Source organism: Acanthisitta chloris, unplaced genomic scaffold (genome assembly GCF_000695815.1).
Source record: "Acanthisitta chloris isolate BGI_N310 unplaced genomic scaffold, ASM69581v1 scaffold13715, whole genome shotgun sequence".
In the NCBI taxonomy this organism is placed as follows: domain Eukaryota; kingdom Metazoa; phylum Chordata; class Aves; order Passeriformes; family Acanthisittidae; genus Acanthisitta; species Acanthisitta chloris.
Window position 1 is genome coordinate 1 of NW_008673245.1, and position 14,024 is coordinate 14,024.

The 14,024-nt window shown below is 39.0% G+C and overlaps 1 protein-coding gene across 1 annotated transcript in view; it reads left to right on the forward strand.

Moving 5' to 3' along the window:
* Window positions 1–12: 12 nt before the first annotated feature.
* FBXW7 (F-box and WD repeat domain containing 7, E3 ubiquitin protein ligase) overlaps window positions 13–14,024 on the forward strand; it is a 32,690-nt gene continuing 18,678 nt past the window's right edge. Inside the window, exons 1-4 of the mRNA XM_009074870.1 lie at window positions 13–51; window positions 2,459–2,541; window positions 5,523–5,664; window positions 12,752–12,886. Coding sequence (XP_009073118.1) covers window positions 13–51; window positions 2,459–2,541; window positions 5,523–5,664; window positions 12,752–12,886 — 399 coding nt within the window. The remainder of the gene's footprint in view (window positions 52–2,458; window positions 2,542–5,522; window positions 5,665–12,751; window positions 12,887–14,024) is intronic.

A 14,024-nucleotide genomic window follows, 5' to 3' on the forward strand; every position in this document is an offset into this window, starting at 1 on the left:
CGCGCAGACACCATGGGCTTCTACGGCACCCTCAAGATGATCTTCTACAAAGTGAGTGCCCCGAGGGGGGGGTGCGGGTTCAGCCCGTTTGGCGATGCGGAATTTAATCCGCTCCCCCTTCCATTCGTTGCCGTGAATTTTTTATTTTTTTTTTTTTTCCCTCTAATATGCCGCAATCTCTGCCGTTTCGGTAAATAAGCGCTGTCTGGTGGAGTTGTGTTTTGCTAGCGAGCGGTTAAATATTTAGGGGGATGCTCGCACGGTGGTTTTTGGTTTGTGAGGGCTGAATGTCGTCGCTAAGGCTCTCGGCTGTAGAGAAAGTTTTATCTTCTTCCTTGTGCTAGTTGCAGGTATCGGGGAGCCCAGCCTTGTGTTAAAAATGCTATTTACGGCTGAGCTCTGGCTAGTGCTAAGTGAATACACGGTCAAAAACGTCGTTGGAGCATCTCAGGAGGGACTAAGTGAATGCACGGTCAAAAACGCCGTGTAAACGGCGTTTTTGACCGTGTATTCACTTAGTCCCTCCCGAGATGCTCAAAGTCTGTCTGTCTGGTGGACCTCACGTGAAAGTTGCCAAAAATACCTGAAAAAAAAACCAGCCAAAAGAAACGGGTGAAATCGTTATTAGGCATCGTCGTGCATATTGTTTGCTTTGCTAACGCAAAAGCCATAAATCACCAGGGCTGATTATTCTACTGCAAGCTGCCTACTTTTTTATTTGTAAGGTGTGTTTTTGGAAAACTGCCTCTCCCTCTTGCAGGAGAGGAATGCAATGATCCTAACCTCTCAGAGAGGCAAGCTGGAAATAAAAATTTCCATGGAACTAGAAAAATCCTTTCGGAAAAGTCTGGCATCAGATACTGAAATTTGTGCTCAGAGATCTTATTTGTGCTTCCAGTAATTTTGATGGCTCACCTATCTAGCACAGCGATAAAAGATGGTATCCATTATTTTTCAGTGGTGCTTACAACTGTTTTTCTTGGGGGAAGCACGAGGGGCTGCTCCTCCCAGGGTGTGGGGAAGCAGCAAGGGTGAGGTTGGTTGTTCAGCAGTGCTCAGGGCTGTTCTGGCTGAATGCTTGTCTGGTGAAATGCTGCGGAGTGTCCCATGTGAGGCATGGGCAGGAAAACACAGCTACAAGGCAAGCTCTTCTGGTTGCATTGTAGCTGTTACTGTAAAAACGAGACTAGCTAACCTTAGTTAGCTTTCCTTTGTAATCACTAATGAAGCAGAACACAAGATCTTCAGTGACTGTTTATAGGTAAAGCCATAAAGGTATTTCAAGAGTGAAAAAACCCCAAATCACAACAAAAGTATATGAACCATAAGCTTTAGAGACTCCTGTTGGGTTTTTTTGGTGGTTTGTTTGTAGGTAGGTAGACTGATAGAGGAAATGGTTAAATAACTATGTTATATAGCGTTTAAAAAGATCAATTCAGCTGTGTGAGAAAGATACCAACTTTTAAACTGTATCGCAAATATAAAATTTTGAAAAAGGGGAGGAAATGGTTATACTAAAGTCCGAATTGTAATCCCATTAGTTTATGTATTTTGCAGCCCACAGTTGTAAACAGCAGTAAGCATTCTTCAGCTGGCTAAACTGAAGTATCACATCTCAAAAAATAAGAAGAAAACCACCAAAAATTCAGAGGTTGCATTTGGCATACGTATGTCTCATTGAGTCCAAAAGCCTGTGGTTAAAGATTACTCAAATATGTAGAAAGTAATCTTTATTTGTCTGCCTGGATAAATATGGCTTTCACTGGTTTTCATCTCTCTGGTAATTTTTGCAGTCTGCCTTCCCCTTTTAGCAGCTGCCCTGCTCATTATTTGGTTTTGATCATATCTAATTGCGGGTGACATTCAAGTCCGGGGTGTAGTGGTTTTCTTCCTTACCCTTCTTGGAAAAATGCTGGTTAATCAGTCAGTTTTACTGCAGTTTTGTAAGTGTTTTCAATGTACAACTTTAAAATAAGAGGATAGACAAAAGAAAAGATACTGTCACTCTTTGTTTTTTTGTAGGCCTTAATATATAGTTTATAATGCAGACAGGCTGCCTAAAATTTAATCATTTCCGTGAAAGACTTAGCAATGAACCTGAACACAAAGAATCAAGATTTAGTTCTTTCCCTCTTCTCCCAGGAGAGTAGGCAGAGAACAGTTTAGTAAATAAACTACCACAGTTCTGCACACTTTTTCACATTAGATACTTGGAAATTAAGTGAGTGTAATCCCTAAAACAGAAATAATATATACATGCACCCTATAAAAGACGTATCAAATGCTGTTGAATCTAGAAACTAAAATGTTGTTTTAAGTAATTTTGTGAGTGTTAACTTTGTTGAAATTTGATGTTCAAGTAGAAGGTAAAAATGGATTAATTTTACAGAAGTACCCATAAGTAAGGCTGGTCATGTCACTAAATCTGTGTTGTTACTCTTTCTCCCTCACCTTGCAGATGAAGAGAAAGTTGGACCATGGCTCCGAGGTCCGTTCTTTCTCTCTGGGAAAGAAACCCTGCAAAGTCTCAGAATACACAAGGTAATTAAGTGCAATAACAGATCACTGAATCCCGATTCCTGCATATATCCTGTCTTTCCAATTACTGAGCCCGATTAATTAAGCTCCTCTTAATGTTAAAGAACTGTAAAGCAAAGAAGGGGTGGTATCTGTATTTGTATATTGCTTTGCTAATTTAAATTACATGAACTGAAGATGAGTTTTAATGAAGTAGCCAGACTTGCATTTCTTCAGTTGAGGTTTGTGTTTCATTCTAAATATAGCATGCCCACTTACTTAGTGACTTTTTGAGGGCTGAAGCATTCCTGGGAATAAAATCAATCAGATTTTTAAAAAGGGACATAATAATAAACCCTAAGACTATTACAAACTGTGATCAAATGTATCACTTTGCTATGGTAACAGGAATGAGAGAATGGAAATTTATGTAGGCAGAGCAGACCATCTGATCTTAACAGGAACACACACGTACTTGTTACCCACAATGTGTAAGTATTATGGGTTCTGGCCTGCTTCCTTGCTGTTCCTAAATGGTGCCAGATCGGACAAATAACTGCCGTGGTTCTGGTCAGGGTACAGCATTCCTGACTGCGAGCAGCAGTAGTGGAGCAGGGCCCTGGATGCATGTGTTACAACCACCTTCTTACTATGTAGTTGCCATAACAATTGTGCTTGGATGTCACACTGCTTCCCGTCCTGGCTGAATTTACACTATTTTACATCTTTTCCCCATAGTAAGTATCATCCCTCCGGCAAGCATTGTGCTTACCTCCCAAGGCTGTCTGGAAATGGTACTTCTTTTGAACACGCTGCAGTAGTATTCAGTCACTGATGGCTCTTTCAAAAGTAATTTATATTTTATTTCTCTTTCCTTAAGAGGTTTATCAGGTGATGAGTGAACAGTTAGGCAGCAGGTCCCAGGGCTGCTTTTCAGCTGTGTAAATGCTGCAGTAGAAAAAGGAGGCAATGTGTTGTTGCTGACAGGCATGTGTTGCAGCTTCCACATCCCCCCCAAGCCTCAAGGTGGTATCTTCTCCCAGTTTCTAAGTCAGTCTAATGCAAGAACACTCCTGTTGGCCACCATTTCTTTGGGTGGCACACCGTTCTCTGCACACCCAGAAGACTAAACAGTTCAGCAACAAAGTACAGTTCTTTGTCAGATGTGTCTGTTAGACTCAAAGGAACTGCTGGACTTGTCCAGCTTCCACAGAAACCTGACTGGTTGTTTTAGGGGAATGAAAACATACAGGAAAAATCAAGTATGAACAAGTATCTTGTGGTTTCATCTCAGGTGAAAGGAAAGAGGCTTTTAGATCCTGTTTTGAATAACTGTTTTTGACTGAGAACTAGTTTACAGCAGGAGAAAGTAAAGCATAGCTGTTGTACTGGGATAAGCTCAAGGCTGCATATTGCTCAGATCCAATAAAAGCTAATTTTAAGTGCCTTACTATGGACCTTGAATGATTGGCCTTGTGCTGGATCTCTGTGCAGGTGGTGAGAATGAGTAAGCTGTAAAAACACATTTTATTTTAAAAATACTTTTAATTGACATTGCTTGGATTTTGAGTCCTTATGGGCATAAAAGAATCCTTAGATAACATCTGATCCTCTCTCTCTTAAACTCCTTGATTTGATTTTATCGAAATAATGTTTAGGCAAATGATGCAGTTCTTGTGCCTGCTTGTTTCCATTTTCCCTAGGATCAGGCACTCTTTGAAATTAACAGGCTTGATGAACTTTGTTTGCATATAACAGGTAAAGCCAGTAAACAAATTCCATTGAGAAGATCCTTCATCTCTGAAACAGTATTTTTATACCAGCTTCTGTTTCTGTGATTACTCAGCAAAATTTACAGTTAAAAATAAGCCTGCTCGAACCAATCTTTACTTTTCTTGACCAGTGTGGGTAAATGTTAGGACATGCTATGATTGTCCTTCAGAACAAGGAAGAGTAGAGTGAAATATTTGTAGAGCATAATGAGGTAAATATTAAAATGAACTTGCCTTGCATCATTTAAAGCTTTTCTTGTAGCCACTGAAAAAATCAGTAAAACCCCTAAGCTCATTCATACCTACTAAAAAGCTGGATTTATCCTACACAAAAGCAAAGGGGTTTTAAAATTTTAATGCTTGTGCAAATACTACCAGGGTTCCATATTTCCTGCTAGGGAATACAACTTTGATATTCTGTGAATGAAGTACTTTACATTCTGTAAAAAAAACCCCAACAAAACAAAAACCAAACCAGAAAATGCAGTCAGCTGTATTTCTTTGGACTCCCACAATAGCAGCTTAATCCCAGCTCTTTAAAAGCTCCATCCCATATGAATGACCTGATTTTTAACATGTCAGAGTGAAAAAATCAAACTGTAATTCAGAGAACACCTTTGGCTCCTTTTCCCTTTTCCCCTCACCTCCCCACCCTTTAATTCCTGTGTCATTCCATGAACACGCAAACTTTAAAAGGCTGTGTAGAGTATTTCAAAGCCCAGTTCCAAACCACTAAGCCACTAGAACTGCTTGATATTACTAGCTCTTTGTCAACAACATATATTAAGAACTAAAAATAGGTACTTCTTTTTTGCTTTCTGTTTGGTGATGAAGCAGCGCTAGCGCATTTCCCATACAGGTGGGACTCAGCTCTGGCTTCCTACATCCCCAGTCAGAAGGCACCCGTGTAGCCCAGAAAGAAAGGAAATACTCTGGCAAGGAAAGGAATATATAAACCTGCATCTTTATAGACAACCTGCTGGTCAATTAACAGTGTGAATTTTTCAGCCTTGGAAGGTGGTCCCTGTTTCCCCCCAGCTGGAGAGTTACCAGTGCAGTGGTAGAAGCAGACAGATTTATCCAAGTGAGGGACTGACCTCTAGAGTGACCAGCAGAACAATTTTTTATAATACTGCTGTTTCATGAAGAGTTAAAGTAATAGTTGCAAATGATGTACTGGATTTTTTCCCTTGATGTTTGACATATGACTGTCCCTTTTTATTTGCATTGTAGTACCACGGGGCTGGTGCCATGTTCCGCCACACCTACTACTTTTGGGGACCTGAGGGCAGCCAATGGGCAGGGACAGCAGCGTCGCCGCATCACGTCCGTGCAGCCACCAACAGGCCTCCAGGAATGGCTGAAAATGTTTCAGGTAACCAGTGCTTAGGGAAATAAACATCTGAAGCAGTTTACCTCCATGGTTTAAGAGATTGCTTCAGTAGAGTCACTCCTCCTTACACATCCCAGAACGTCTCTGCCGTTGATTTTGTGTTCTGTTGCAAAAACAAATGGGCATCAACTTTAAGGAATTGTTGGTCCCTGTTTCAACAAGTTACTGTAGAGGTTGATAAAATATAACTGCTTTTGCTGGTTTCTTAATATAATAACCATTCCTGTTCGATGCTTTCACATTTTCTGCAAAGTCTGTCCAACATGTAATGGCAACCTCCATGGCCTCAAGCTAACTTGAGACATTTTCACCTGAGACTATAAAGCTTTAGTTGTGCAGTTTGCTTCAGTGCAGGTATAGCACTAGATTTGTCATAAGTCTGGTGTCTTCTAAGAATAGAAAGAAACATTTATCAAAAATAGATTAAAAGGAAATTCAGTGTGTGTTTTTACTGATCTTTGTGTACTGAACACAGTATCAGCCAGTGCATGTATACAAGTTGAAGGGAGGGAGGGAGGGAAAAGGATTTCTGTATCAGTTCAACAGCCTTCAGCAATGCCTAAAAAAACCCTAACCTGAACAAAAGAAAACATGTGAAGTGTAGTGCTGTGGACCATTTGCACAGGTCAGAACTGAAATCTGCCTGGACACCAGTCTGGGAGCACCTAAGCCAATTTTAGGAATGTTAATACAAAGATAGTTTGGGACAGGCCTCTGCTCCTGTTCCACAACCTGTACCGTGGAGATCTCTGCTGTGCATTTTGCTCTCTATTTTTGAGAAGCAGAGATGAGTCCTAGTCATTGATTTGAAAAATGGAAATATTATGTCATCCTATCTTGATTAACAAACTGCTACTTCTAAAAACATTTTTCAAAAGGAGTAACATAACGAATACAGCATTGTTTCAATTACTCTAACAGGCAAAGATAGAAGAGCAGTATTGTAGATACAGTAGTGAGCATACAATTTTGCAGGCAGCAGTGTGCTTTTGGCTTGATTCATGCTGCCACATAATACCATTGATCTCAATCACTGTCAGTTCTGAACATTAAAATAATAATGTAGAACCTCTTTCCTTTTTATTTTTATACAAATGGAAGTTTGAAATTAAGGTTCTTGTACATATCATTGTTTTTTAAAATATTCACATTTAATTACTGTGGTGTATTTTTTGAGACAGTTCATAGAAAGACATCTTTTTAACCCCTAAGAATCATATTTTCATGGTACTTTGTATATCTAGTAATGCTACATTGTATTTTAACATTTTGTAGTGTTTAAACTTTGTACTAACTAAAGCTATTTTGTTATTGACAATGTACTACATGTATTTTCACATGAGGTTGCTAGTTGCCTGTAGTTACATATTATTTAAAAAGGGTTTTGAAAGGCTAAAATTTTTGAGAGAGTGGTGCAGACATGCATGACAGTGAAAGTGATGCTATCGGGTCTTTGGTCAAGATAAGGAAAAGAAGTCTGTAAGCCCAGGAAAATTTTGTCTGTGTAAACAAGTGTGCAGCTTATAATGTAGAAAACATGTTTCAATAAATATATAATTAGTTACTTTCAGTTTTTCAAAATACTTAGTTGCAGTACTGAACGCTGATTTATACTATTGAGAGAGAGAGAGGCCTCTCTTATAACTGGAGATCATTGAGTAGCACTTATTGATCACGTCTGTCACTGGTAGTTTTTATTGTATTCACAAAAGGGAGTCCCTTATTTTAGAATCAAAACCTTTCAAAGCCACATAGCTCTATCTCAGAGTTACATCTGCTTGCCTCCTCATTTTGTATGTGCTTATTTTTCACATGAGTTTCATGAAAGGGGCAGATCTTATACAGCCAAATGATAAAAGCACATTCATTGGGGAGCTAGCTCTGCCCAAAGGGCAGGATTAAATGGCACATGCAGCATCATTCTTGTAATACAAAGTTTTTCCTGTAGAGAAACAGGAATGAGAGAGCTTTCTTCATGTTCTGTATACTCACTAGGCCTGCTTAATAGAACTCTCTTATTTTATATGAAAAGATATTTCCAATTAACTTTAAAACTAAGTTTCCAGGGGCACGTTAGGTGGACACACATCCTGTTTCAAGGTAGAACTGTTCTTTGGTGCAGAAGCTGGCACTGACCAGTGATGATCAGTTATTTTAAGGTCTCTCACCTGTACATTGGCCTTCAGTCCTTCTCCTATGTTATCTTTTCAGATAAAAGCAGGAACACTCTGCAAATGTTAAGAAAACTAAAGGTCTATGAGAGGTTTTTTTTAATTTATTTTCTATATGGTCTTGCTGTTATGTTTTATAGTTGGTCTAAGACTTTTATTTTGAAATTAACAAAATAATGCAGAAAATTTGAAAAATAAAGTATATTGATTTCAATGAAGTCTGGAAAGAAAAATAGAAAAGCATTTCAACAGCTTCAAACCATTTAATTTCTTAAAGGCCTATTTGTTTTTTCTGCTTTGCAGTGGCTCTTGACTTCAGGTCTTTTTGATATTCACTGCAAGAGTTTTTAAAACTCAGTGCCCAAGTGTATCTTAACAAAGTTTCTTCTTTTACAAGGAGTTTTATTTTTGAGTCACCAGATTGTTTGCCATAAGGAATAAGCAATCACCTGGATGCTAAGCTCAGTCAGAGATTCTATTGCTTTAAAAATTACCAAGCTCTCTCTTTCTTCATTCTTCCTACTCCACATACTTAGGGTGTTGGATTTTCATGGAATATTGGTGTTGAAAAGTTGTTCTATACACACTAATATAGACAATCACTTTGAATAACTAGGGAATGCTATTGTTTTACCTAGAATTGGAAACATCTTTTTTCTCAGCAGTTCAGATAGTGTCCGAAATGTTTCTGCCATTTCCAGTTGGCAAGAGCACTGTTCCTTTTTTTTTTTTTTTTACATAAATAGTTGGCTAAGCCACCTAAAATCAAATTACTTACCATCCTCCATTTCTTATCCTTCCAAAGATGCTCAGGAATGAATAAACGTACAGCTGAGTAGTCCAGCTCTTAATGAAGCAGGCAGCAAAGATTGTATCATAACCAGCATTGCAGCATTTTCTGCTCTGTGTCTTGTGGTGGGGCTGGGTCAAGGGTTTGGTGTTTCTCTGTAACTCCTATGTACAGATTTGGAGAGATCTGCACTACAACTACATACCCATTTTGGCTGTATCACCATTATCAGGCTGTTTCAGAGGAATAGTACAGGCTTAGAGCAGATCTCCTGATCATCCCTGCTTGTTTCCCATTGATTTAGGTCTCAGGACAGTTTTGTTAAATACAAACTCAACTGGTTTTGGAAGAAACTCTATGTTATCCAACCTCAAGTGGGGATGTAGGGTCTGAGCCAGTCACAGCTCCTCTAGACATTGTCCATCATATGTGCTGCAGATGTTCAGCCCAGAGGACCAGACTGGGGACTGGGACTTAGATGTGGGTTAATGTTGGGGCGTCAGCACCAGCTGCTCCTGAATCCCTCCTGGTGTGACAAGCTACTTGCTGATTTAGATGGTGTTTCTTTCAGTGCTTATGTGCTATTTTTATCCAGACTGAGATACCTTTGAGGTGGGGAACGGCAGGATCCTTGATAGCTGCCTCAAGAAGAGCCCTTGCTGCAGGTCTCTGTAATGACAGACCTTCATTAACAGAACTTAGGAATGGAGAACAGCACCCTGAAGTTAAACCCTTCAAAACAGATATCCTAAATATACTTATTATAGCAAAAGGATATAATTGCTATAAACTGTAATTGTACAAATTGAAGGTGACAGATGAGAGCAGGGCTATGTAAAAGCACAGGTCATGCAAGAGTAGAGTTGCAGAAACAAGATGATAAAAGACAGGTGGCGAGTCGGACAGGAGGGATGAGGTGGAAGTTGTAAATGCAGCAAAGACATTTATATTGATTATAAGAAAGGGAAGAGATTTACACACAGTAGCCAAAGGGATAGTTTTCAGGTAGGCAGTGCCATGGTTGCAGCAGCTGCATTACTGAATGAGATGAATGGTAGGAACCAGCCAAAAGGCCTTGGCTGACAAGTCAACACCTCACTGAGGAAATGGGAGGAAAGAGAGAATGTGTTTGTTTAGGCATCTGAAGCCATTCAAAGAGCAGCATCATTAGGCCCTGCTGGCTTCACAAGGGCTATGTGAATGAATCCTGGAGGTACCTTTTCTAGGGGAACCTCTGTCGATAATAAAAGCCTTAATTTTGCGCTAAAATTAAACTGAAGTTTTGAAGACAATGAAAGCCAATTAAGCAAAAGCATTTTAAAGATAAAGTATATTCTTTACAAGAATCTTCAATTTGAAAGAGAGTCAATCACCTGGTAGAAGTCCAAGGTATCTGGTCACTGCGCCATGTGTCTCAGAAGTCTCTGGTCCTCAACAGTGTTTGAAACTTTGCAGACTGTTTGGCACACCCTTAGCTTTACTTTCTGTTCCTCAGTATTTGTTTGCTTGTGTCTCTCATCAAAGCCACAAGTGTACTCCCTAGCCTCTCCACCTAATGAGCTACATGCAGTGTTTTTGCAAATGGATCAAGCTACAGGGCCCAGAAATGGAATTTACTACTCTTGCCTTCGTTAATGCAAACAGTTGTGTTCATCGGGCAAGGCTCCTCATCCCAATTTTCCATGCTAGGCATTTCCCTCAGAGACCCCTTACCAACAGTAGCTGGAGGTTTGTTTACTTAAATGAAAGACTAAGGGGACAGTGTCCTAGCAAAATCATTTTGTAGCAGCTGATAGCTTAAAAAGAGCCTTAAGAAGCTGCCTGTACCCATCCCCTGGTGATGGACGGGCAGATAAGAGAGGGTGCTGCTTTTGGTCATTAGCATCTCTTTCCCATGGAATTTTTTCCCTTTCCTGTTCAGATCTGTATTATGTTTTTAAAACCAAGTAAGAGAGTTACAGATTAAGATAGTGTACAGTGACATTATAAATCAATAACGTGTTGGTAACTGCTAGCAATGTTTGCCACAGCAACAAACAATGCTCTTCAGGTGGAGTTGTTCTAATTTAGTAAATGTAGCTGCTTCTGAATTAAGAGTAGACTGACCTTCGAAATGTATGTTATAAGGAAGTAGCACAGGTATTGCTTTGCATCTTTTTAATTCTACTAAATTCAAACACAACTGACAGATGAGATTAAAGGCTGCAAATGTTTGTACGTAACACCAGCTAAGCTCTGGGTTAATGAAACAAACAGCAGTTGGAAAGTTGGTAAGATAAACAGTTCTTCGGTGCACGATTTATGGAGAACTGCTCTGTGATGTAATTGTTTCTATTGAAAGAAACCTACAATAAAAGCTGTTTACAACAGCACTGCTGCAACTTCAGCTGAGACATTCCTGTTTCGTTTTAATATTCTGAGGTATTGTATATAAGACACAGAAACCCTCATCTCCTGTGGTGACAATCTACGTACACACAGGTGGATAGGGAGTATTTTCTTGCCATCTTAGACCATTTTTACCAATTGCCAACAGTGTGTGGTAAGACTTGGGTCAGGAACTTCCTCCCCCTCCTCCATTAGGGTTAGGCTGTCCAGTGTTGCTGTAGAGCAGGAGCATGGAACTGGGCTGAGCAAGCTGCTGCACACAGCCTGCTCTCACAGGGGTCCCTAAATACAACCACTCAGGCTGCCTCCACTACCCTGATGGAATGGGGTCACCTGAAAGTCCCCTGGTTATCGTGTGGGTAAATGATATTTTTATGGACAGTTAAGTATTTTTATGTGTTAATTAGGGAGAAATCATGCAGCATGATGATCCTTCTACAGGGAGTAAAGCTGGGTATTTATCTGCTTCACATGCACTTTCAGAAATTCCACATTGTTCTTCACTTGCCTCATTGTCCTGCAGAAACTGCACAGTACACAAACATTGTAGTGTTGTGGAGACCAGAGTGAATTGTCAGAGTCAGATCTAGAGAGCAAAAATGTAGAGCATGAGTAATAAAGGTCCTGAGATAGATAGCAGATTAATACAGAAATCTTAATTGTGAGGTGTCTTCCCTTTTTTTTTTTTGAATTTCAGTTAGCCTCTTACCGTAACTGTAATATCATTTGTATGTGCTAATTTACTTGTAAATGTCACTCTAGAAGACATTGGAGAATATGAATGTGAATCTGCTCTCAAAAACTGTGATGTCTTATTTTTTCTCTAAGGCTTTATTCATGCTCTAATTCTGTTGCTAAATCAGTTAGCAGTGGCTGTTGTTTTTTCCTGTGGAAATTATTTTTTCTTTAAATTGTTTTCACATAACAAATCAAAAATCTTTGATGAGCACAGATGAGTTTAAGACTTGCTTTATGGATGTGCAGTGTATTAAGTTATTAATTTTGTTCCACAAATGAAGCTCCTAATCTGCTATGCTCTCAATCGAGTGCCTTATTAAAATCTTCAAATTTTATGATGCCCATTAGTAAAAATGAGAAGTAAGACAATTACCAATCAAAATTCCCTGTTTATTCAAGTGTAAATTGATACTTACAAAATACATGTTGGTTTGTAGCCAGGATTCTGAAATTACAACATTGTCACTTAGGGACATACCATAGTAATAAGCAGGCAGTAAGCTAATGTACTTTTAGAGAAAGTTTTTTACTTTCCTCTCACTTCAGGATTTTGGTCTGCCAGATGAAACACAAAAGATTTAAGGTTATCATCTCACTTGAATGCACAATGGAGGAAGAGAGGGCATTCATTCTACTGCAACCCCTTGGTTGTCTGTAACGTGTGTGTAGATTGCATCGACTTCAAAAGAAGCTTAATTAATTTAATTATTATTATAAAAAAAAACAATCTGTATGTGTGCATATAACAAATCCTTTCTTAGCTTATGAATCAGTGTAGTAATTTTGAATATTTTGTGTTGATTAACTCCTCATTTTTGTGTCATTAGCATGAGCATTTATCTCCTGGCTTTTTTTATGCTTCTATATAGGTCGATGAGGAAACTTAATTTGCCTTATTGGCAAAGCAACAACACTTACTGATGTAAACCAAACCAGTGTGCTAAACTAAGCTCACTGTTTCTTTCTTCTTCTTTCCTTGCAGAGCTGGAGCGGACCAGAGAAGTTACTTGCTTTAGATGAACTCATTGATAGTTGTGAACCAACACAAGTAAAACACATGATGCAAGTGATAGAGCCCCAGTTTCAAAGAGACTTCATTTCCTTGCTCCCAAAAGAGGTGAGAAACACAGGTTAATACTGGATTATGCAGTGCATCAGGTGCCACCTTTAAAAACTTCCGTGCTAATTTTGCCAACATAGTGGTATAAACTGAGGTCCAGAATTTGTTGCTGTGACTGTGTATTGCTGCCATAATATGACTGCTGTAATTTCAGATTAACATATCTCTATTTTTTGATAGGCATTTAGATACCTGGAAATACAGATGACCTCCTTAACCAAAATCCCAGTAGTTTTAAAAATATCTCTGTATCTTAACTGGGCCAATTGTGCTTTTTTTGAGCACCAATTCTGTTAGGGCATGCACACACAGAGAAATACTCTCTGGATGTAAGCCCTTTTGCACATCATTCTGTAAGGGTAAGCGTTGTTGTTCAGTGCTTTAAGTGGTGAGGATTTTATTAATACTATCTTTGAATTTATTTTTAACAAACAGAGCCCTAAAATCTCTACCAAATAAACCAAAAGTAAACCCAGAAAAGCACTTCTCACTAAGAATAAAGCCAAACTGTAATTAAGCCGATATCTTACAGTAAATCCTTTACTGCAAATCAGATCATGTTCTATGAGGTTAAAAAGAAACTCAGATTTAGATTTCAGCATGTGTGCTTTTCAGCATGTGTAACTAAGTGCTGTCCACTGAAGGGTGATTTGTGATGTCCTCACAACTAGAAAACGAGGGTGGATTTGAAGGATTATAAACCCAGTTTCCTGCAGGTATTAAATAAATGTATTCTAGTTAATTTGAAAAATGGTACTTCTGACCTTGATTGATTTTAGGGCCTTGGAAATGTTTTGTCATTGGTAGAGGGGAGGAAGTCTATTTTCTTTTGCCAGATCTGCCACATACTGGGCTTTTCCATGTGAAAATTTTCATGAGGGCTGAAGTCTTTGTAAGCCTTCAGTTGCTAACACTTCACAAAGCAAGTGCTTGTAAGATATTCTGGTGCTAGTATTTGGTTGCTGTGTTTGACATTGTCTTATTACCTGAAGAGTGTTCTATGTCTCTGTTCTTTGACATTCTTTTTTGGTGTATATCCTGTCTTTTGCTAGATGTACAAGACCCTTCTTTCCCTTTATATACTGTCATATCTTGACAAGTCAGAAAGTGTCACAGACTTCCCTTGCTGGTTGGC